This window comes from Budorcas taxicolor, chromosome X (assembly GCF_023091745.1).
Source record: "Budorcas taxicolor isolate Tak-1 chromosome X, Takin1.1, whole genome shotgun sequence".
Classification (NCBI taxonomy): Eukaryota; Metazoa; Chordata; class Mammalia; order Artiodactyla; family Bovidae; genus Budorcas; species Budorcas taxicolor.
In genome coordinates this window covers 27,557,607-27,582,001 of record NC_068935.1, presented here as the reverse complement: position 1 = coordinate 27,582,001, position 24,395 = coordinate 27,557,607, and the positions used below count along the sequence as shown (strand labels likewise).

Here is a 24,395-nt window from a genome sequence, read left to right as displayed (position 1 = left end):
AGTTTCCGCTGGCTCTCAAGAAGCTTTGACATTCCTTGGCTTGTAGCTGCATCACTCCAGTCTCTGCCTTCATCTGCACATGGCATTCTCTGTTTCTGTGTGTTCTCTCTTCTTCTGTCATTGGATTTAGGACCTGCTCTCAGCCCTTAAGGGCTTCCCTGATGGCTCAGATAGTGAAGAATCTGCTTGCAAGGCAGGAGACCTGGGTTTGATCCCTGGGTCGGGCAGATCCTCTGAAGAAGGGAATGGCAATTCAATCCAGTATTCTTGCCTGGAGAATTCCATGGACTGAGAAGCCTGGCGGGCTACAGTCCATGGGGTCACAAAGAGTCAGACACAACTGAGCAACTAACACTTTCACTTTTCACTCTTCACTTAGCCCTTATGGCCTCCTCTTAACTTGATTACATCTGTAAAAATTCTATTTCCAAATAAGGTCATATTCATAGGTACAAGGAATTGCAACTTGAACATATCTTTTTGGAGGCACAAAATGAAACCTTCTAAAGCCTCCATCCAGCAGCCAGTGTGAAAATGAGGATTTCCAATGACCATATAAGCGATCTTGAAAGTGGATTCTCCAGCCCCAGTCAAGCCTTCAGATGGAACCACAGTCCCAGTCAACAGCTTGACTGGAACCTTATGAGAGAACTTGAGTCAGAAGTACCTAGCTAAGTTGTGCCCAGATTCCTGAGCCATGGAAATTGTGAGATAGTAAATATCTGTTTTTTAAGACACTAATTTCTTATGCAATAATATAATGTAGCCTGGCATATAGCTTGTTCAATCTCTCAGTTAATAGGGCTTGATTACTTCAATAGCCTGTTTCTCTTATTGTTTAGGTATTGTTAGGTAGCTGTTAGGAAGTTCTTAAGTTGGTCCTGTTTTGCCCCATATAGCCACACACACAAAAAAGACAGCCTGTTCTCTCTTCTACTTGACACTACCTCAAATATTAGAATTCAGCAAACATGACTCCCTAGGCTTACTTTATTAACTGTGCCTCCCCGAATTTTAACATTCTTCAACATCCTGATTACGCTTTCAGGGGAAAATTCCAGTCTCCTAATGTACCTCTTACAATGTGGTGCCCAGGATGGGATACTGCACACTTCTGATGTAGCCAGGACATTGTGCCACATGCTGCAGCATTCCCTTATTCTGGATGCTGTACTATCACTGATGCCTATGATTATACATGCCTTTGGGAGACATTTAAGGGTCTGATATTGAGTCACTTTGAGTTTACCATCTAATAAAACCCTAGCCCCCACCCCACAATACATGTATCCATAAGGCACATGTCTTTCCAATCCTATACTTGATTCTAGCAATTAATAAGTGAAACTGTTTTTTTTTTTCAAACCTGAAATTGTGAAAGACACTCAGTCATGTCCAATTCTTTGCAACCCCAAGGACTATACAGTCCATGGAATTCTGTAGGCCAGAATACTGGAGTGGGTAGCCTTTCCTTTTTCCAGGGGATCTTCCCAACCCAGGGATCGAACCCAGGTGTCCCACATTGCAGGCAGATTCTTTACCAGCTGAGCCACAAGGGAAGCGCAAGAATACTGGAGTGGGTAACCTATCCCTTTTCCAGTGGATCTTCCCAACCCAGGAATCAAATTAGGGTCTCCTGCATTGTAGGTGGATTCTTTACCAACTGAGCTATCAGGGAATCCCAGATACAGGTTTATTTCAATAAAATGTCATCAAGGTCATTGTCATACTCTTGATTCTGTTACAAGCACATAGGATAGTCCTCGAGCACTGCACAATCTGCAGATTTAATCATGCCTGCCTTCTATAGTTTTGTTCAGGTTGTTTGCAAAGATGGAAACAGGACAGAAGAGAGAATAACATCATTTGGATGGCAAATTTTCAAAGAGCTGCGTAATGTAAATTAACTCTGAGTGATTTGATAATAATTAAACAAAAAGTACATTTCAATTGTGAGTGTTCTCTGGCTGATGTCAAGAATGAAGAACAGTCCTTTCCCATAATGTTTTCTGCCTCAATTTAGTTTCCATGCATCAATGGTTTAAATTTTAATGAAATCCCATTCTCTTACCTATACTCATCGCTTGACTCCAATTGCTCCAGAGTTTGTCATCCTCATAGCATAACTTATTGGTTTTGACTCTTATTCTGACTGTGTTCAAAGTATCAGGAAGAACACCGGGAACCATGAAACAAATTGTACCCTTAGATACAAGATAAAAACACAAGGAATATTACTAGTTTATTCTCTTTCTCTGCTTCTGAATCCTAAATATAATTATCTGCCAAGTTCTGTATATGACAAAGACTTTGTATTGCAATGTAAATTATCTGACTTTAACTCCCGAAAAAGAAAATTGGCAATAATCCACAGAACAAAGTAGTTTGTTTTCCTCAAAGCAGTTTAAATTTAGGATATGCCTCATCACCAATTACCATATGAGTTTAAGTCCAAATAGCTCAAGTTGAATTTACTGACCTCTAGGTTTCCTTCAAATTCTGTATTCTGACATTTGGCCTCTTCAACCTCAAAAATATAAAAAAATACATAAATTCAAAAGAAATTAAAGACCACATTTTATAGCATTTAACCATTTTAACAAGTTTTCTTTTATACCATTAACAGAAGACCAGGTATAGTGGGGAAAAGGGAGGTTTTTTAAAAAATAAATGGTGCTAGGATTGTCATACTGAGTGAAGTAAGTCAGACAGAGGAAGGAAATATCATAGGATACCCTTTTTGTGTGGAATCCGAAAAGAAATGAGGGGATATACGTACACTTATAGCCGATTCACTTTTTGTATGGCAGAAACCAACACAACATTGTAAAGTAATAATACCTCAATCAAAAATAAAATTTAAAAAAGAAATGATACAAATGAATTTATTTATGAAACAGAAACAGACTCACAGACTTAGAGGATGAACTTATGGTTAGCAGGGGAAGGGTTGGGGGAAGGGATAGTTAGGAAGTTTGGGATGTATGAGTATACAGTGTTATATTTAAGAAGGATAACCAACAAGGACCTACTGCACAGCACAGGGAACTGTGCTTAATGTTATGTGGCAGCCTGGATGGGAGGGGAGTTTGGCTGAGTCACTCTGCTGTGCACCTAAAACTATCACAACATTGTTAATCGGCTATATCCCAATACAGGGCTTCTCAGATGGCACTAGTGGGATTAGAAGTCCAGATAATAATTGCTCTTTGGGAAAGTAGTGACCAAAAGAGGTCACGATTGAGCTTATGGGGAGCTGGTTTTGTAAGTGACAAATCATTTGTGAAGAATCACTGAGCTGTCCATAATGACTTCTGCAATTTTTCTATAGTATACTACATAGCAATACATAGTTAAAAAATATTATGCTCCCTTGTTGAGAATATGTGCTCAGACACTCAGTCATGTCTGACTCTTTGCGACCCCATGGGCTGTAGCCAACCAGGCTACTCTGTCCATGGGATTCTCCAGAAAAGAAGACTGGAGTGTGTTGTCATTTCTTTCTCCAGGGGATCTTCCTGACCCAGGGATCGAAACTGTGTCTCCTGCATTGGGAGGCAGATTCTTTACCACTAGCACTACCTGGGAAGCCCAATAATATATCAAAAAGTGACTGAGTTAGGACTTGCCTGGTGGTTCAGTGGTAAAGAATCCGCCTGTCATGCAGGAGACATAGGTTCGATCCCTGGTGCAAGAAGACCCCACATGCTAGGGTGCAACTAAGCCCGTGAGCCACAACTATTGGGCCTGTGCTCTAGAGCCCGGGGATTGCAACTACTGAGCCTATGTGCCACAGCTATTGAAGCCCGTGTGCCCTAAAGCCCATGCTCTGCAACAAGAGAAGCCACAGTAATGAGAAGCCTACACACCACAAGAAAGAGTAGCCTCTGTTTGCTGCAACTAGAGGAAAGCCCATGCAGCAACAAAGACCCAGTGCAGCCAAAAATAAAAAGTTAAACAAAATTATTGTTTTTAAGTGACTGAGTTAGAGAAAAGAAAAGAAAATGCAAATTTCTCCTCTACACAATTTAAGTCACTTGCTGTATGATGTAAAGAGAATAACCAGTGCCTAAAAGGCAGATATTTCAAAATCAACACATGAAAGTCTCTTGCTTCATTTCAATAGTCTACTTTTGGCAACAGGTCCATGAAAAGACATTCAACATCACTAATATACACTATTATATACTAATATCACTAATATACACTAGTGTATAAAATATACACTAATCATTAGCAAAATATACATCAAAACCACAATCATCTTACACTGTTGATGACAGAATGGCTGTCGTCAAAAAGATAAGAGATAACAAGTGTTGGAGAGGGTGTAGAGAAAAGGAAACCCTCATGCACTGTTGGTGGGACTATAAACCGTTGCAGTCACTTTGGAACAGTATGGAGGTTTCTCAAAAAATTAAAAATAGAACTATCATATGATTCAGCAATCCCAAGGAAATCAATCCTATCATTTGTGACAACATGGAAGAAACGTCAGGGCACTATGCTAAGTGAAATAAGTTAGACAGAGAAAGACAAATACTATATGATCTCACTTGTATGTGCAATTCAAATAAGTCAAATTTAGTGAGGCACAGTGCAGCATGGTAATTGCCAGAGGCTGGGGAGTGGGGAAAATGGAAAGATGTTGGTCAGGGGTACAAATTTTCAGTTATGAATTCTGAGGATTTAATGGGGCTTCTCTGATAGTTCAGTTGGTAAAGAATCTGCCTGCAATGCAGGAGATCCTGGTTCAATTCCTGGGTCAGGAAGATGCCCTGGAGGAGGGATAGGCTACCCACTCCAGTATTCTTTGGCTTTCCTTGTGGCTCAGCTGGTGAAGAATCCACCTGCAATGCAGGAGACCTGGGTTCAATCCCTGGGTTGGGAAGTTCCCCTGGAAAAGGGAAAGGCTACCCACTCCAGTATTCTGACCCGGAGAATTCCATGGACTATACAGTCCATGGGGTCGCAAAGAGTTGGACACGAATGAGCAACATTCACATGATGATTACAGTTAATAATACTGTACTGTATACCTGAAATTTGCTGAGAGATCTTGTTTTCTCACCACAGAAAAAGCTAAGTCTGTAAGGTGATGACTGTGTTAATTTGATTGTGATAATCATCTCACAATGTATATGATTATTATAACCTTGTATACCTTAAAATAATATTGTACAACCTAAATACATATAATTTTTACTTGCCAATCATACCTCAGTACAGATGGAAAAAACAGTCAACTTCTATCAGAGATGTTTAAACATGGGACAAAGACCAGAACACATGCTATGCTTTGGGGCATTCAATGTCATTCACTGAATGGTTCCTACCAGCATTTGTGAAGAGTGAAAGGCCAACTGAATGATGATGAGCCATCCTGTCAATACTTCATATAAGGTCAGAGAAAAAGCTACTCGGGGGTTACTGTACCCCATTGCTGGCCATATGGAGTCAGAGGCCTGCTGTGTAAAGTGATGGCTCTGGGCTCTTGTTCAAATGTAAATCTCCTTGTGTAGTTTATCAGCTGCTCAGATACTTCCGTGAGAAAAGGGAAACAAGGACACAGATCACCAAGTGGATAGCTGGTGGGAATGGGCATGCCCAAAGACAAGTCACTCCATGCTTTATGATCCTGTCATAAGCGACCCCTGACTCAGAGCCATGGATGGCACCAGCTCATGCTCCAGCCTACTTCCCCCTCTTAACTAGAACACCAGGCCAAATAGCTCCTCAAAAAGTCTTGCAAGAACCAAGAAAGGGTCTAACCAGCTGAGTTCAAAATCAGTGAGCACACAAAAAGCTGATGACAGGATGGAGCAGCTGGTGAACATCTGCTAAGATAGAGAACATTAAACTCAAGTGTATAAACAGAGTTAATTCCAAATTGACTACAGTTCTGGTTTTGATGGATAAATTCCACATTATATGTGCTCTCTTCAGTTCAGAAGTTTTTTTTTTTTTAAAGGTAACAATCCAATAAGAATTTATTAAGTGACAACTGTACACATGATCTTATACCCAGTGTTCTTGGTTAAAATGTAATACATGGAGACCAACCTCTGAAGTCATACTTACTAGCTGTGTGGCCTGTAGCAAGTTACTTAACCTCTTTGAGCCTTAGTTTCTCACTAAAACATAGGTTAAAAAGGAACCAATTTCATGGATTGCTATGAGCAACTCTATAAGAAGTACATAGAAGACTGTATTTGTAATACATCATGAGCAGTAAATGAAGGCTATTACTAGCAAGAGGAAGTATTGAGGTGATCCCCAGGGGGTGAAGAATTAAAGCTTTGGAGTTAGACTTTTGCTGAAATCTTGGATTCTAACCCTTACTAGGAATAACCTTTGAGATTGAAGTTTTCTCATCTGTAACAGGCCTAGATCCTTGGGGTTATTGTGAGGACTAAATGAGACAACTCAGATAAAGTACTTACTAAAATAGCTGCTGTTGCTGCTGCTGCTGCTGCTGCTGCTGCTGCTAAGTCACTTCAGTCGTGTCCGACTCTGTGCATCCCCACAGACGGCAGCCCACCAGGCTCCTCCATCCCTGGGATTCTCCAGGCAAGAATACTGGAGTGGATTGCCATTTCCTTCTCCAATTAAAATAGCTAATACACAGCAATTGCTTAATACATATTAGCTGGTTTTAGTAGCCAGAACAGTACAAAGTAAACACCACCTAACTCCTCCCCCTTACAGGAGCTTATATTTTTAGTCAAGATCACGGGTAACTAGCAGGACATCATTTAGTGCCAAGTGAGTAATGCAAGCGGCATGTGTCTCTGGATTTCAGACAGAAGAGAGCAGTCAAGGGTGGAATAGTAACTCACTTAGTTGTAAATTCAAGCCTCACCCCCTCCCCGCTTGGAAGCCCTTTGCTTTTTCCTTTTGTGGCATTATTTGGGGACCCTGGTTTCTGGGATGAAGAATGATTATTCTTGAGCAAACGCTTTCATTTGCAAATGCCCAGAAGAGCTCTGCTCAGCTGTGGACCTGGTCGCTCTCTCCAGAGTTACAGCCTGTCAACAGCGGCTTATTTTAGTAAATAAAATACTTCAGTTTTCGAAATTCCCATGATGAGCTAAAACAAGTGAACCAAGGGATCTTCCCACATGTGAGATGCAGGACTCCTGTAAAAGCCCATGGTTTCTAACCTCTCAAACTCAAATGGACACAGGGCCCAGGCAGGTAACACAAGTGAGTGGCACAGTTCCTGTGGTCCTAAGGCGCCACCTTATGGCAACTATACCCTCAGGTACCACAGTTTTCAATCTGGGCAGAAAATTCAAATGTAATATACAAGCAAACAAAACCCCACTTTGTTTTATGGTCCAAACAAAAATGTTTGAGGCCTGAGTTTGAGATCTCTGTTCTAAAGCATAACAATGCAACTGGGCCCTGAGGTTATGCCACACCCTGTTAGGCCCAGTGCTCCAATGCGTGCGTATATGCTCAGTTGCTCAGTGGGGTCCAGTTCCTTGCGACCCCATGGACTGTAGCCCGCCAGGCTCCTCTGTCCATGGAATTCCCCAGGCAAGATTACTGGAGTGGATTGCCATTTCCTACTCCACAGGGACCTCTAATCTGCGTGTTTTATATTAGATTCCAAAGAGCATATATGTACATGATCCAAAAAATACTAACTACTCAGTATTGACGACTCTAGCTGCTATAAACGCCAAAAAAAACTGAACGGCCATACCGGAGTCTCTAAGTAGCTACATAATCTGATCTCGGCTCTAGGCTCAGACACCTCTTCCTACTATGTTTCGGTCATGCCAGTCTCCTGCCAAGCTCATTCCTGCCTAAGTCTTTGATCATGTTGTCCCCTCCACCTACAGATCATCAAATGGCTAGCTCCTGCTCATTGTTCTGGTCTCATCTCAAATCTCATCACTGTGGATCCCTACCCTACCTAATATTCCCTCAGGCCTTGCCATCACCCCACTTAAATTTCTGCATAGCATTCATTCTCTAAAATTAGTTTGCTCATTTATGCACTTATTTTCTAGTAGGTAAGCTTCATGGGCAAAATTTTTTTTTTTTTAATCAGGTGTTACATACACATAAAATAGTGCCTGGTAGTACATGATAGACATGTAATAAAAAAAAACTCTTTAGCAAATGAATTAATGAATGCCTGAACTCTTGGAGGCAATACTACCATAAACTGTCAAACCTTTGACCACATGCTGCTTCAGAGAAACCATCATCAGGTGACAAATCTATGAGCTACTTTTCATTGATATTTCAACTTACTACACTGTAAGAAATGCAAGAAAAATTTCTAAATAACAACTACTATCTAAAAAAAAAAACTTACATAGAAAATATCATGTGTCTCAGCGTGGCTGTTATTGACTTCTACTTCATAAGACAAGCATTTGCTTTGAAAATTCTGTGGATTTGTCCACTGCACATATAAGTCACCATTTTGGAAGGAGAGATTTTTAATATGTGGAGGATCAGGTTTCACTGAAAGACAGAAACAGAAGAATACAAATTAATTTCCAGAGTTAATTTTGATGAGATACACATATGGGCTTTCCGAATAGCTCAGCTAGTCAAGAATCCGCCTGCAATGCAGGACAGCCCGGTTCGATTTCTGGGTCAGGAAGTTCCCCTGGAGAAGGGATAGGCTACTCACTCCAGTATTCTTAGGCTTCCCTGTGGCGCAGATGGTAAAGAATCCACCTGCAATGTGGGTGACCTGGGTTCAATCTCTGGGTTGGGAAAATCCCCTGGAGGAGGGCATGGCAACCCACTCCAGTATTCTTGCCTGAAGAATATCATGCACAGAGGAGCCTGGCAGGCTACAGACCATGGGGTCACACAGAACTGGACAGGACTGAGTGACTAAACACAGCACAGCACTTATGCGTAGAGACAATGAAGGTCATAAAGGTAAATCAAAATAGGTCTGATGCTTTTAATGGCCTTACATGATCAGACATACAGTTCTAGAATTTCTGATTAATCACAATTAATGTAGGAAGCTTATTTTTTTTCTTTTTCTTCTTTTTTTTTTTTTTCTTGTTTTTGGCCACACCACACAGGATGCAGGATCTTATTTCCCCGATCAGGGATTGAACCTGGGTCCTCTGCAATGGAAGCTCAGAGTCCTGATCATTGGACCAGAAGGGAAGTCCCCTGTAGAAAGCTTAAACTGACTAGTAAAATAGATCTAAGGAACATCTTTCGGGCTGGCAGATGATGTGGATTCTGACCTGCATCTGGTTAGGGCATGGCTGGGGTATAATCCAGACATCTAGCTACAACAAGGGGGTGGGGTAAAGAAGTGCTTGGGTCCAGATGTGACTCTTCCTGATGGTACTGAGGGGCATCAGGTACAAGGGGTTCCCCCAGCCAGCACTCATTTATGCCAATCAAAGACCACAATGAAAACATCAGCATAGTTTTATCATAGATTACAACAGGGATGAAGGGCTTCTCATGTGGTGCAGTGGTAAAGAACCCACCTGCCAATGCAGGAGATATAGGAGATGTGGGTTCGATCCCTGGGCTGGGAAGACCCCCTGGAGGAGGGCATGGCAACCCACTCAAGTATTCTTGCCTAGAAAATCCCATGGACAGAGGAGCTTGGCAGGCTATAGTCCATAGGGTCACAAAGAGTCGGACACAACTGAGCTACTAAACAACAGGGATGAACTTTGAGGACATGATACTAATGAAATAAGTCCATTACAGAAGGACCAATACTGTATGATTCCACTTATAAGAGGTATCTAAAGGAGTCCAAGTCATAGAAACAGAAAGTAGGAAGGTGGTTACCAGGGGCCGGGGGAGGGGGTAGGGGGAGGGGAGGGAGAATTCGTATTTCATGGGCATGAAGTTTCAGTTTTACAAAATAAGAGAGTTCTAGAGATCTACTGCACAATACTGTGAATATATTTAACACTACTGAACTGTACACTTGAAAATGGTTAAGATGGCATATTTAATGTTATATAACCAAAATCATGATTTAAAAGAAAGTAAAAAAATAAATTAGCCTGGTCAATTTAGTTTTTCAGGAGTCAACTATGCTTAAGACCAAGCAACAAAAGAGAGTGGACAATTAATAGAAAACAACTTCACAACATCCTCTTCTGGCTAACAAGAATCTCCCACTCATCTCTTATATCACCACTCATCTCTAGGTAGAAGAGCAGCAAAATGAGCTTTAAAAGGTCCATCGAGGACAAGCTTCCAAGCAAGGGGGAGGAGAGAGAAGGGCTTTGCTTCAAATGATCCCATTTGGCAAGTTGCCTCAACCTCACTCCCCTGGCTTACAAACTAAGCTGCCTTGGGTGCACTATTAGAATTGACTTCCACGACTGTCTGAAAGGGCAGTAAATAGTGTTCTGCTCACAGACTTGGGAACCTTTGTCAATTCATGATTATTTGCTTGTAAATTTTCTGTGTACCACTTTAGCTAGAATCAGAGCTCCCTGTTGTGATACTACAGCAAATTAAGTAAATATAATGTGGCTTCCCTGGTGACTCAGGAGATAAAGAATCTGCCTGCAATGCAGGAGATCTGGATTCGATTCCTGGGTTGGGAAGATCCCCTGGTGGAGGGCATGGCAACCCACTCCAGTATTCTTGCCTGGAGAATCTCCATGGACAGAGGAGCCTGGCGGACTATGGTCCTTGCGGTTGAAAAGAGTCAGACACGACTGAGTAACTAAGCACATATGACTCTGCTTTAGAGATATACAAAATGCTTTTACACATGTCACATCATTTGGACCTTACAACAATCCTCTGAGTTCAAGAGGGACTATGTACCCCCTTTTATAGATGAAGAGGAAATTAGAGTGTATATGCCATATCCAAAGTGACCTTAAGCAGGTATTTTGTTTTCAAGTTGAGGGCTCTTTGTAATGGGCTGAAACTCAGCTGCACTGTTTGTTCTCATTGATCCGTGCCTGGGTTACTCAAAATGTTAGACAGTTTGAATATCACTCCTGATCACTCCATCTCCAGTTTAAGCTTTTTTTGTTGTTGTTAAATGAAGAGACAGATTATTCAGGAACTATATTAAATCACATTTATTCTGCAGCATCATCCTCTGGAGTGTAAGTAAAAGAGAATAGATCTTAAGAGTCAGAGAGGGACATCCCTGGTGCTCCAGTGGTTAAGACTCTGTGCTCCCAATGCAGGGGGCCTGGGTTTGATCCCTGGTCAGGGAACTAGATCCCACATGCTGTAACTAAAGATCCTGTCTGCCACAATGAACATCAAAGATTCCGAATGCCTCAACAAAGACCCAATGAAGTCAAATAACTAAACATTTAAAACTGTTAAAAAAGTCAGAGAGCCTGAGTTCCAATCTCAGTTCCACAACTAACTGCTTGCTCTAAGGCTCAGCATATACATAAGTAAACATGGATAAAGCATGTGGCGTATGTGCACAATAAATATGAGAATTTGCAAGCTTGCTACTTTAACAAGGAACTAAGAAAAATATACATAAATATAGTCCCTTTTTTCTGGGAAGATCTTCAAACCAAAATCATCATTTTTTTTTTATCATTCATATTGATGACATAACACTTTCATCCACACTGTCATGGAGTACTTCTAAAACTTACCATGAGAAGTTAAAGGCACTATATTGAAGGATGGTCTGATTTTTCCTGCATTATCCTTAACCATTACTTGGACGCTGTGCTGTTCAAAACTGGAATCCTTCACCTTAGTCAGATTAAAGGAACAAGCAATGTGCTGGCCTTCTCTGTAGATGTTTTCACACTGAAGAATTTTTCCCAGGCTGTTGTGCCTACAAGATAAAATGAGATAACCTTTTGCATTATTTTTTAACTACATATGCAAGAAACAAATACAGATGTCTGTTTGTTTTTAAATGATTAAAGATATCCATGAAAAGCCATATTTGCAATCTGGCAGGGTAGCTTTTTTTTTTAAGCCCTATTTTATAACATGGCTCCATTTCACACTTGAGGAAGAAATGAATGTTCCTTTTTCATGAATATGGTATTTTCAATAGCTAAGGAAACCATAGGAGTCTCGACTCTTTTTCCTCTTCTGTATGGGAGATGGTACGAGGTCAGGATGAGAAATTTTATGCTTCCTGAAAATGCCATATCTGCTCAATTCCAAATTTCCCTAGTCCCTCTGTCTGCTCCTTCCTTGTTCTCTTCGCTTGTTCCTTTCCTTTCTTCTGTTCTCACAGAATTCACATCCAGTCTTCAGCCCTCTGTGAATTCCTCTCTATTTCTTACTCCCTCATCCACTCGCCCATTTATCACTTCCACTCCTCAACTAGAATTTCTGCACTGAGGATTCCTAATCCTGACCTACTGCCTTGGAGCCAGTCCCAGATTTCTAACTGCTCTACTTTAGAGTTCCACTCTTGCCTCAAATTCAACAGCCAAGACAGATGCCCCCTCTTCCTGGACAAACTGCCTTATCTTCTAACCATCCCAATTGCCATCAGCCAGAGCTCATTTTCTCTGGGCTCCTTGATTAGATTAGAGCCTCTGAAATCATCCCTCCCCCCATTTTTATATCCTATCACCAAATTCGGTTACTTCTTTCTTTGCAAACCCTCTGGGATTCTCCATGATATTCCTCTCACCCTATTTCATGTCCTAATCACTTGAGGCTTCATGTTTTCTCCAGATTGACCTCTCTGACGTTATTAGTGTCCTTTAACCACAATCCTCACTTATCAGGGGGCAGACAGAATGAAAACCACAATCACAGAAAACTAACCAAACTGATCACATGGATCACAGCCTTGTCTAACTCAATGAAACTATGAGCCATGCCGTGTAGGGCCACCCAAGATGGACAGATCATGGTGGAGAGTTCTGACAAAATGTGGTCCACTGGCGAAGGGAATGGCAAACCACTTCAGTATTCTTGCCTTGAGAACCCCATGAACAGTATGAAAAGGCAAAAAGATATGATACTGAAAGATTAATTTCCCAGGTCGGTAGATGCCCAATATGGCAAAGAGTAGAGAAATAGCTTCAGAAATAATGAAGACATGGAGCCAAAGCGAAAACAAAGCCCAGTTGTGGATGTGACAGGTGAAGGAAGTAAACTTCAGTGCTGTAAAGAACAACATTGCATAGGAACCTGGAATGTTAGATCCATGAATCAAGGTAAATTGGAAGTAGTCAAACAACAAGAGTAAACATCGACATACTAGGAATCAGTGAACTAAAATGGACCCAAATAGGCAAATTTAATTCAGATGACCATTATATCTACTATTGTGGGCAAGAATCCTTTAGAAGAAATGGAGTAGCCCTCATAGTCAACAAAAGATTCTGAAAGGCAGTACTTAGATGTAATCCCCAAAAAGCAAAATGATTTCTGTTCATTTCCAAGGCAAACCACTCAATATCACAGTAATCCAAGTCTATACCCCAACCACTAATGACAAAGAAGCTGATGTTGAATGGTTCTATGATGACCTACAAGACCTTCGAGAACTAACACCCAAAAAAGATGTCCTTTTCATCATAGCAGACTGGAATACAAAAGTAGGAAGATAAGAGATACCTGGAGTAACAGGCACGTTTGGCCTTGGACTACAAAATGAAGCAAGGCAAAGGTTAACAGAATTTTGTCAACAGAATCCACTGGTCATAGCAAACACTGTCTTCCAACAACACAAGAGACGATTCTGCACATGGACATCACCAGATGGTCCCTACCAAAATCAGACATTATATTCTTTGCAGCCAAAGATGGAGAAGCTCTATACAGTCAGTAAAAACAAGACCGGGAGCTGACTGTGGCTCAGATCATGACTCCTTATTGCAAAATTAAGACTTAAATTGAAGAAAGTAGGGAAAAACCACTAGACCATTCATGTATGAGCTAAATCAAATCGCTTACAATTATACAGCAGAAGTGACAAATAGATTCAAGGGATGAGATCTGATAGACAGAGTGCCGGAAGAACTATGGACAGAGGTTCATGACATTGTACAGGAGGCAGTGATCAAGACCATCCTGAAGAAAATAAAAGGCAAAATGGTTGTCTGAGGAAGCCGTACAAATAGCTGAGAAAAGAAGAGAAGCTAAAGGCAAAGGAGAAGAGGAAAGATATACCCATTTGAATGCAGAGTTCCAAAGAATAGCAAGGAGAGATAAGAAAGCCTTCTTCAGTGATCAATGCAAAGAAATAGAGGAAAACAAAAGAATGGGGAAGACTAGAGATCTCTTCAAGAAAATGAGAGATACCAAGGGAACATTTCATGCAAAGATGGTCACAATAAAGGACAAAAATGATATGGACCTAACAGAAGCAGAAGATATTAAGAAGAGGTGGCAAGAATACACAGAAGAACTGTACAAAAATGATCTTCATGACCCAGATAACCAAAATGGTGTGATCATCCACCTAGAGCGAGACATCCTAGAATGTGAAGTCAAGTGGGCCTTAGAAAGCATCACTATGAACAGAGCTAGTGGAGGTGATGGAATTCCAGCTGAGCTATTTCAAATCCTAAATGATAATGCTGTGAAAGTGCTGCACTCAATATGCCAGCAAATTTGGAAAACACAGCAGTGGTCACAGGACTGTAAAAGGTCCATTTTCATTCCAATCTCCAAAAAAGGCAATGCCCAAGAATGTTCAAACTACTGCACAATTGCACTCATTTCACACGCTAGCAAAGTAATGTTCAAAATTATTCAAGCCAGGCTTCAACAGAACATGAATCAAGAACTTCCAGATGTTCAAGCTGGATTTAGAAAAGGCAGAGGAACCAGAGATCAAATTGCAAACATCCCTTGGATCACTGAAAAAGCAAGAGAGTTCCAGAAAAATCTACTTCTGGAACTATGCCAAAGCCTTTGACTGTGTGGATCAAAACAAACCCTGAAAAATTCTTAAAGAGATGGGAATACCAGACCACCTGACTTGCCTCCTAAGAAATCTGTATGCAGGTCAAGAAGCAATGTTAGAACCAGACATGGAACAATGGACTGGTTCCAAATTGGAAAAGAAACACCTCAAGGCTGTATATTGTCAGCCTGCTTATTTAACTTATATGCAGAGTACATCATGTGAAATGGTGGGCTAGATGAAGCATAAGCTGGAGTCAAGATTGCCAGGAGAAATATCAATAACCTCAGATATGCAAATGACACCATCCTTATGGCAGAAAGTGAAGAGGAACTAAAGAGCCTCTTGATGAAAGTGAAAGAGGAGACTGAAAAAGCTAGCTTAAAACTCAACATTCAAAATACAAAGATCATGCCATCTGGTCCCATCACTTCATGGCAAACAGATGGGGAAACAGTGAAAACAGTGAGAGACTTCTTGGGCTCCAAAATCACTGCAGATGGTGACTGCAGCCATGCAATTAAAATATGCTTGCTCCTTGGAAGAAAAGCTATGACCAACCTATACAGTATATTAAAAAGCAGACACATTACTTTGCCAACAAAGGTCCATCTAGTTAAAGCTATGGTTCTTCCAGTAGTCATGTATGGATGTGAGAGTTGGACCCTAAGGAAAGCTGAGCACCAAAGAATTCAAGCTTTTGAACTGTGGTGTTGGAGAAGACTCTTGAGAGTCCATTGGACTGCAAGGAGATCAAACCAGTCTATCCTAAAGGAAATCAACCATGAATATTCATTGGAAGGACTGATGCTGATGCTGAAGCTGAAGCTCCAATACTTTGGCCGCCTGAAGTGAAGAACTGATTCATTGGAAAAGACCCTGATGCTGGGAAAGATTGAAGGCAGGAGGAAAAGAAGATGATAGAGGATGAGATGGTTGGATGGCATCACCAACTTGATGGACATGAGTTTGAGCAAACTCTGGGAGATGGTGAAGGACAGGGAAGCCTGACATGCTAGATTCCATGGGGTTGCATAGAGCCGGACACAACTGAGTGGCTGAACTGAACTGAACCACTGCCAGATCAATGTTCCATAGAATGAGGTCTTTCTAAGTGTCTTACTCTACTGTGTGACTCTAAATGCTGATATCTTCTTTCTCATTTCCAAAAACCTCTACATAGACCTTTCCCCAGGGATCATCCAGCACAGTACAGGCAGACAGAATGTGCTCATTACACTTTTTGTCTAGGTTATCAAAGGATTCTCTTTTACAGTAACTAGGAGAATACACAGAGTCAAGCCTTACATCATCAGTCACAAGGGAGATGTGCAAACGTTCTGCAGAAAAGGAAGACAATTTAGAAAATGAACTAAGAGGAAAGAGTCCCAAACCCTTGATTTCTTTACTTTAGAATCATCTGTGGTCATTTGAAAAATGCAGGTCACTCAACCCCTCTCCCAGAGAATCTTACTTAGAAGGTTTTGCCCAGGGACTAAGATAAGCATTTTGACAGCAATTCTCCAGGGGACTGTGCTACAAATCCAGTCTTATAAAAAGCAGATCTTTCCCATAAATACAGTCAATTGATCTTTGACAAAGGAGCAAAGGCAATACATTGGAGCACAAATAGTCTCTTCAATAAATGGTGCTGGAACAACTGGATATCCACATGTAAAAAAAAAAATCTAGTCACAGACCTTATATTCTTCACAAAGCTAAACTCACAATGGATCACAGACCTAAATGTAAAGTGCAAAACTATAAACCTCCTAGGAGATAACATAGGAGAAAACCTAGACAATCTTGGGTATGGTGATGACTTTTTAGATACAACATCCAAGGCATGATCTTTAAAAGAAATCATTGATAAGCTGAATTTCATTAAAATTAAATACTTCTGCAAAAGATAATATCAAGAGAATAAGAAAAGAAGCCAAACACTGGAGGGGCGGGAGAGAAAATATATGCAAAAGACACATGTGATAAAGGGCTGTTAGTCAAAATATACAAAGAACTCATAAAACTGAACAATAAAGCAAAATACTCAACTAAAAAATGAGCCAAAGATCTTCACAGACACTCCACCAAAGACATACAGATGACAAATAAGCACCATATCATCAGAGAAATGCAAATGAAAGCAACAAGATACCACTACACACCGGTCAGAATGCCCATAATCCAGATATCGGCAGTATCAAATGCTGATGAGGATGTGGAGCAACAGGAACTCTTGCTCATTGCTGGTGGGAATACAGAATGGTACAGCCACTTTGGAAGACAGTTTCTTACAAAACCAAACATGTTCCTACCATATGATTAGCAATTGTGCTCTCTGGTATTTATCAAAAGAAATTGAGACCTTATATCTACACAAAAACTGGCATACAAAAGTTTAAAGCAGCTTTATTCATCATTGCCAAAGCTTGGAAGCAATCAAGATGTCCTTTAGTTACTAAATGGATACATAAGCTGTGATACATCCAGACAGTGAAATATTATTCAGCACCAAAAAGAAATGAACTATCAAGCCATGAAAAGATATGGAGGACTGTTACATGTGTATTATTAAGTGAAAGAAGTCCATCTGAAAATGCTACATACTGTCTGATTCCAACCAGATGAAATCCTAGAAAAGACAAAACTAGGAGAATAAACAAATCAATGGTTGCCAGGGGTTGGGGTAGGGGAGAGATGAATTAGTGGAACACAGGATTTTTAGGGCAATGAAGGTACTCTGTATGGTAATTCTAACATTGGATATATGTCATACATTTGTCCAAACCCATAAAATGTAGAAGACCAAGAGTGTGCCCTAATATAGACTATACAGATTTCTGGTGGTGATGATATATATCAATGTAGCTTCATCAGTTGTAACAAATGTACTATTGGTGAGGGGTGTTGATAATGGTGGAAGCTATTAATTGTAGGGGCAGTGGGTATATGGAAAATCTCTGTACCTTCCTCTCAGTTTTGTTGTAAACCTAGAACTGCTTTAAATAATGTCTTTTTTAAAAAACAAAAACAAAAAAAAAAATTTTTAATTCAGATCTAATGTATTTACTTCTTCAAAGGCTGTTCAAAGAAATGCTTCAATACAGAAAGTGACCTTGTCCTTTAAGAGATAGTATATAAAATTTTTCTCCTAGTTGTTGGCCCCTGTGGTTCATGAATGAAAACAGTTTTTTAAAAACTAAGTTACAGCCATGACTAGTTTTTAGATCAGACAGGCCTGAAATGTTTTGCACCCATACAGAAATAGAAACTGAAGAAACTTCCAACATTATTGTTACATAACTAAAGAGAACTATGTAGAAAGTTAATTTTTTTCAATAATGAAAGGAACTCCTCTAATGAGTAACCTTTGAGATTCCTTTTTCACTGTACCCTGAGTATTTCACATATTCTCATGGAATCCAGATAAGAAATTTGTAAAAAATCTTTTGTTGTACTTTAGAAAAAATAACAAAAGGGAAAATACTGATTTTGAAGAGAAAATTTTTGAAATCTTGTGAAAGATTAGATGATAACCTAAGATAGGAGGCATTTGAGTGCTTCCTGTTAAAAACCACGCACTGAAATCCACAAAATCACTCTGCGGGACAGAAGGAGGAAATGGACACATTAAAGACTATTTCCTGCACTCTAAAGATGATTAGTTTGTTAAGAAATTCCCTAAAATTCATTGGCTTGGCTAGTCTGTAGCTATTAAGGTCAGGCTCCCTTCAATGCCAGACTATCCCTGAAGGACTGGAAGTCATCGCCCTGGGGCTTCAAAATGACTCCATGTTTTTCTGACTGGAGATTAGGGAAACAGTCTCTGGCAGTTTGTTTGACGTGATTTTAAACTGGTACTTAAACCAATTCTGACTGTTTGATAATGAATGAGCCATTATCTTTCTTCTGTGGTTTTGATTGGAAAGGATCTCTCTAGGGGACAGCGGGGAGGAAGAGGTGTGGGCTAGGTGCCAATTCTGTGAGGTGGTGGAAGAGGTCAGCTCTGTGTACTGGCTGCATCCTCAAGGGAGTGGGGATGAATAATTAAAAAACCATATAGCTAGCACGTATTGCATGCTATACGGGCTTCCCTAGTGGCTCAGACGGTAAAGCGTCTGCCTGCAGTGCGGGAGACCCGGGCTGGATCCCTGGGTTGGGAAGATCCCCTGGAGAAGGAAATGGTAACCCACTCCAGTATTCTTGCCTGGAAAATTCCATGGACTGAGGAGCCTGGTGGGCTACAGTCCATGGGGTCGCAAAGAGTCGGACACGACTTCACTTTCACTTTCACTTTCATTGCATGCTTACTCTACAGATGTTAGCAATTAGGCCAACTCCAAATACTCTTCATATAACAGCCCTCAAAACATCCTTAAGAGGCAGCGCTATTGTTACTACTCCCATTTTACAGATTACAAAACGGAGGCTGAGAGAAAAGTGATTTGCCCCAAATCACACTGCTAGTAAGAAAGAGAGTCAGGATTTGAACCCAAGCAGTATGGCTCCAGAAAAGAGAATAAGGTGGTAAGGGCAAAAGATACAGAATTTATACCAGCCTGCCCAATAAAATTTTCTGGGATTATGGAAATTTGTGCTGTCTGGTACAGGAGCCACTAGCCATATGTGAAATTGGCTAGTAAAACTGAGCAACTTAAGTTTTAATTTTATTTAATTTTAATTAATTTAAATTAAAATGTAAACACAGTCATGTGTGACTAATGGCTCTTGTATTGGACAGTACAGGTCTATGTTATAGGAAGAGTCCATGCTGATGACCGACTCTGGGAATGTGTATGACAAGAAGTGGTGTCCCTGCTGCATTCCCCCCACCACTGGGTGTCAGCGAACCCCCACTATCTTGGGATGGATGCCATCCCATGGCTGTAGCTTATCCCTGCACCACAGCATGAACTAAGGGCTGAAAGCCAGCCAACCAGCCCAAGCACCGTCTGTGGTCAGCTTTGGTAAGATGCTGCATCAGCTCTGAAGTTGAACACTTCAGTCCAGAGGAAGAAGAATGCCTTCTTATTTGGTTGGGCCAGTTTTTGATAATTTATTCATCCAGAGGGGATGCTAGTTTTGTAATCTGCACTAAGATTCATTTTGTGCTGGTATATGCCCCAAGGTGGGGCTTTCCAGGTGGCTCAATGGTAAAGAATCCACCTACCAATGGAAGAAATGCAGGTTTGATCCCTGGCTCGGGAAGATCCCCTGGAGGAGGAAATGGCAACCTACTCCAGTATTCTTGCCTAGAAAATTCCATGTACAGAGGAGCCTGGCAGGCTACAGTCAGTGGGGCCACAGGGAGTCAAACACAACTGAGTGAGCACGACACACTACTATATATAAAACAGATAACTAATGAGGACTCGCAGGAGATGTGGGTTTGATTTCTGGGTCTGGAAGTTCTCCTGGAGGAGGAAATAGCAACCCACTCCAGTATTCTTGCCTGGGATAACCCCATGGGCAGAGAAGCCTGGTGGGCTACAGTCCATGGGGTTGCAAAAGAGTCAGACACAACTGAGCGACTAAATAACAACACACGCTCCAAGGCACTTCCCTAAATTTGTCTAATAAGAACTCCAAGGGCTAGGCTATCATCTCTCTCAGAGCTACCCTAATTTCTACATTTGGGTTACTTTCCTGCACAGTCTGCCGTGGACTGAGATAAAGTTTTAAGACTTCTTCCCTTCCTTTCCCTGCGCCAGCAAAAGACAGATTCTTTGAAGGTTTTCCCTGTGATTTTACCAATAACAACTCTAGAAAAATCAAGAGGAATTAATAGCATAATAAACTCAGGGATCCTAAGCCTATAGTAACGGCTCTCTCCAGACTTCACCAAAACATCACCAGGGCCAGGCTGCTTCTTTTAGGGCTTAGTTCTTGGGGAGGCAGATCTACTCCATCCTTCTCTCTTTTTATTCCTGAATTATAATGCTCCTGTGGAGAAGGCAATGGCACTCCACTCCAGTACTCTTGCCTGGAAAATCCCACGGGCGGAGGAGCCTGGAAGGCTGCAGTCCATGGGGTCGCTGAGGGTCGGACACAACTGAGCGACTTCACTTTCACTTTTCACTTGCATGCATTGGAGAAGGAAATGGCAACCCACTCCAGTGTTCTTGCCTGGAGAATCCCAGGGACAGGGAGGCTGGTGGGCTGCCCTCTATGGGGTCACACAAAGTCGGACACGACTGAAGTGATATGACTTATGATAATACTCCTGAATTGCTTATCCTTGCCCCCTAAGTCCTCACCCCAATTCTGAATGTTGTCATCCAAACGTTCAAAAAACCTATTCAGAGCACCTCCCGTGTGTCAGGCATGGGGTGTAGGGGAATAAGACACAGCCCCTGCTCTCAAGGGAGACGGTAGCCTGGAAAGGATGACCACTAAGTAAACAGGAAATGACAACGCAATGTGCTGAGTATTATGACACAGGAAAGTACAAGGTACTATGGTACATGACAACCGGGCACGTACCTAGGCTAGAGAGGTCAAGGAAGGCTTTCCGGAAGGGAAGAGATGCCTGAGCTGAGATAAGGACAAGTTAGAAATGTCCAGGTGAACAGGCAAGGCCTGGGCCACAAGGGCATGCAGAGTGCTTCCACTATTCTGCCTGAATGTTGGGTCTGTATGCCACTCTTCTGTTTGAGTGTCTGAAGAGTGAGTTTGAGGAACTGAAAGAAGTTCAGTGTGGGTTGGGTGGTGGGTGCAGGATGACACTGAGGCGACAGAGCCAGTTAGGAGAGCGAGCATAAAAGGCTTTGTTGCTCCTGCTGATGAGTTTGGACTTTAGCCCATAGGCACCAGGAACCACTGAAGGGCTTAAAGTAAAGGAGAAGCAACAGGTACCACCAGCAGGCAAGTGAAACTGCAAACCTCACATGAAAATGATCTGTACTGGGGAGTCAGGGGGACTCCAGACTAAACCACGTAAATTCAATGCTGTCTGCCTTCACCTGCAGTGCCCTTCAACTTGCCTGGGAGCACCTCTGGGGACAGGGGAAGAGAGGGAATGACAACCTCCAGGCCACCTGGGAGGTTTCCATTAAAAAATTCATGTGATTTTTTGGCGTCCTATTCCATGATATAGCCACGAGGGTTGTCACGTACCAAAAGTATTCCTACTTTTCATCCAGTCATTGGGCAAAATGGACATTCCAGGATAAAGGCCCTGTTCATCCTGTAACTTTGGAAGTTCTGGATGTGGCCCTTCATACCCCACTCTCTCAGAAACAGTGTGAATGAATGACAGATGGGGGGACAAAGCCACGTGCAGGGCACTCTGCCAACATCAGACTTCCTGCTTCCCTACCTGGAATCACATAAACTAAATACTCCCAGTCCTGAGACCATTCTGCCTCAGCGCCAGCCTCCAGCCTCAGAGACACTTCCCTATCTGGCAGTCCACCCCTTCAGCAATGCCTCTCACCTCACTCCACCACCATGCCAAGCTCCACCCTCACTTCTCACAGAGCCTGTCTACACTTCTGCAAGCCTCCAGCATGTCCTCTTCTTTCTACATGAACTACTGTGTCCAGCGCTGTCACCTCTACAATGAAGCTTCAGGAGTAAAGAGACGGGTTTCTTATCTCTGCTCACCATTCAGAGCTTTACCCACTATGTATGCTCAGGTTTTACTAAATTCAGTTGATTAACCTGGTTCTTTCTTACCTGTTCTGTTGTTAATAAGCAATTCTAGGCTCCAAAGGAAAGGAAATAATGAAAGATTAATTTAGAGATTTAACAAATTTTATAGATACAGTCACACATAGGAAATATAAGTCATTCTCTGGGGCACTAAACTACTTTTTAACTCTGGGAATGATATAATTTTCCTTTTGAAAGATAAAAACCAATCATTCATATATTGCTTGTGAGAATGTAAAACAATACAGCTCCTCTAGAAAATAATTTGGCGGTTTTTTAATAAAACTAAATATGCAATTACCATATGATCCAGCAATTACACCCTAAGGCATTTGTTCCAGAGAACTGAAAAGTGATATTCACATAAAAACCTGAACATGAATATTTATAACCGCTTTCTTCATACTTGCAAAAAAATTGAAAATAACCAAGATATCCTTTAGTGAATAAAAGGTTAAACAAACTGATACATCCATATCAGAGAACACCACTCAGCAAGAAAAAGAAATGGACTATTGATATATACAACAGCTTGGATGGATCTCCAGAGTATTAGGCAGAGACTGAAAAATACAGTCAGCCTCTGACAGTTATTAATATATTTGGTATGATTCTGTTCCTGTTACATTCTTAAAATGACAAAATTATAGATGGAGAACAGATGAGTGGTTGCCAGACAGAGGTTAGAGACTTGGGGGAGAGGAGTGTGGGGAGAGGGGGTGCAGGAAGGAAGTGGGTGTAGCTATAAAAGGGCAACTTGGGACTTCCCTGGTGGTCCAGTGGCTAAGATTCCTCACTCTCAATGCAGGGGGCCTGGGTTTGATCCCTGGTCAGGGAACTAGATCCCACATAACACAACTAAAGATCTCTCATGTAGCCACTAACATCAGATGCAGCCAAACAGATTAACTGATTTTTAAAAATAAATAAAAAGGCAACTAGAGGGCTCCTTGTGGTAATGGAACTGTTCTGCATCTTTGCATATGATAAAACTGCATAGAACTACATACACATCCAAATGCCTGGATGGGAACACTGGTTAAATTGGAATAAAGTCAGTGGACTATACCAATGTCAATTTTCTGGTTTTAATACTGCACCCTATATATGAGATGTTACCATTGAAAGCAACTGGGTGAAGGGTAGATGGGATCTCTTTGGATATTTTTTGCAACATACCAGTGGATCTATAATTATTTTTTAAGGTTGTTTTTTTTTTTTTTTTTTATGAGACACCAAAAGCAGATGCATTTTTCATTAGAGCAAACTATAGAAAGGAATAGGGTATTCTGTTTACGTTTTAACTAGGTTAGTTTCAAAGGTTCCCAATGCAATCACAGTCAGTCCCTCTGCAGTAAGTAAGTGTACTGTCCATACTCACCAGTAGTATAGAGTGTAGTTAGTGTCAGGACTTGTATTCCTTCCAGGGAGCCAAGTGCACTTCATGTACCTCAGGTTGTGCCAAATGCATTGGAGCTCAGTAACAGCAGACTCAGGATCACCTAGAACATCCAGCCGAGAGTTTACGACTGTCCTCTCCTTGTAGTGCCAGCTAGCCAATCACTCTGAGGGCTTGGGGTGATGGGGGTGCTTCAGGCTGCTTCTCCAGAAAGCTGACCCCTAACCTCTCAGTCCCATTTGACCCAGAAGGCACCCAGGAGGGAGAAAACTCAATTCTAATTTGCTCACAACTTTCTCTCTCATCTCCTCAGATTAAGAAGACATCTTTACTATCGAGGGACCTTAACTCTTGTACTCCTAACTGGAGAGAGAGTTTAAAGGGCAAACAACATTTCAATCGTAGGAAATGACTATGAAGTTTCCCAAATGAATGTGAAAACATAAAAAACCATTATATATCTACTTGTTGTTTAAAAAAATACATTTACTGAGTTATAAT

At 41.3% G+C, this 24,395-nt stretch overlaps 1 protein-coding gene across 2 annotated transcripts in view; it reads right to left on the bottom strand.

Moving 5' to 3' along the window:
* The window catches only part of IL13RA1 (interleukin 13 receptor subunit alpha 1), a 193,400-nt gene that overhangs the window by 38,489 nt on the left and 130,516 nt on the right, over positions 1-24,395 (bottom strand). For both annotated transcript variants that reach the window (XM_052663009.1, XM_052663008.1), the window contains exons 4-8: positions 23,877-23,997; positions 11,607-11,794; positions 8,333-8,484; positions 2,480-2,527; positions 2,072-2,204 (exon numbers count right to left, since the gene is read on the bottom strand). In XM_052663009.1, coding sequence (XP_052518969.1) covers positions 2,072-2,204; positions 2,480-2,527; positions 8,333-8,484; positions 11,607-11,794; positions 23,877-23,997 — 642 coding nt within the window. The remainder of the gene's footprint in view (positions 1-2,071; positions 2,205-2,479; positions 2,528-8,332; positions 8,485-11,606; positions 11,795-23,876; positions 23,998-24,395) is intronic.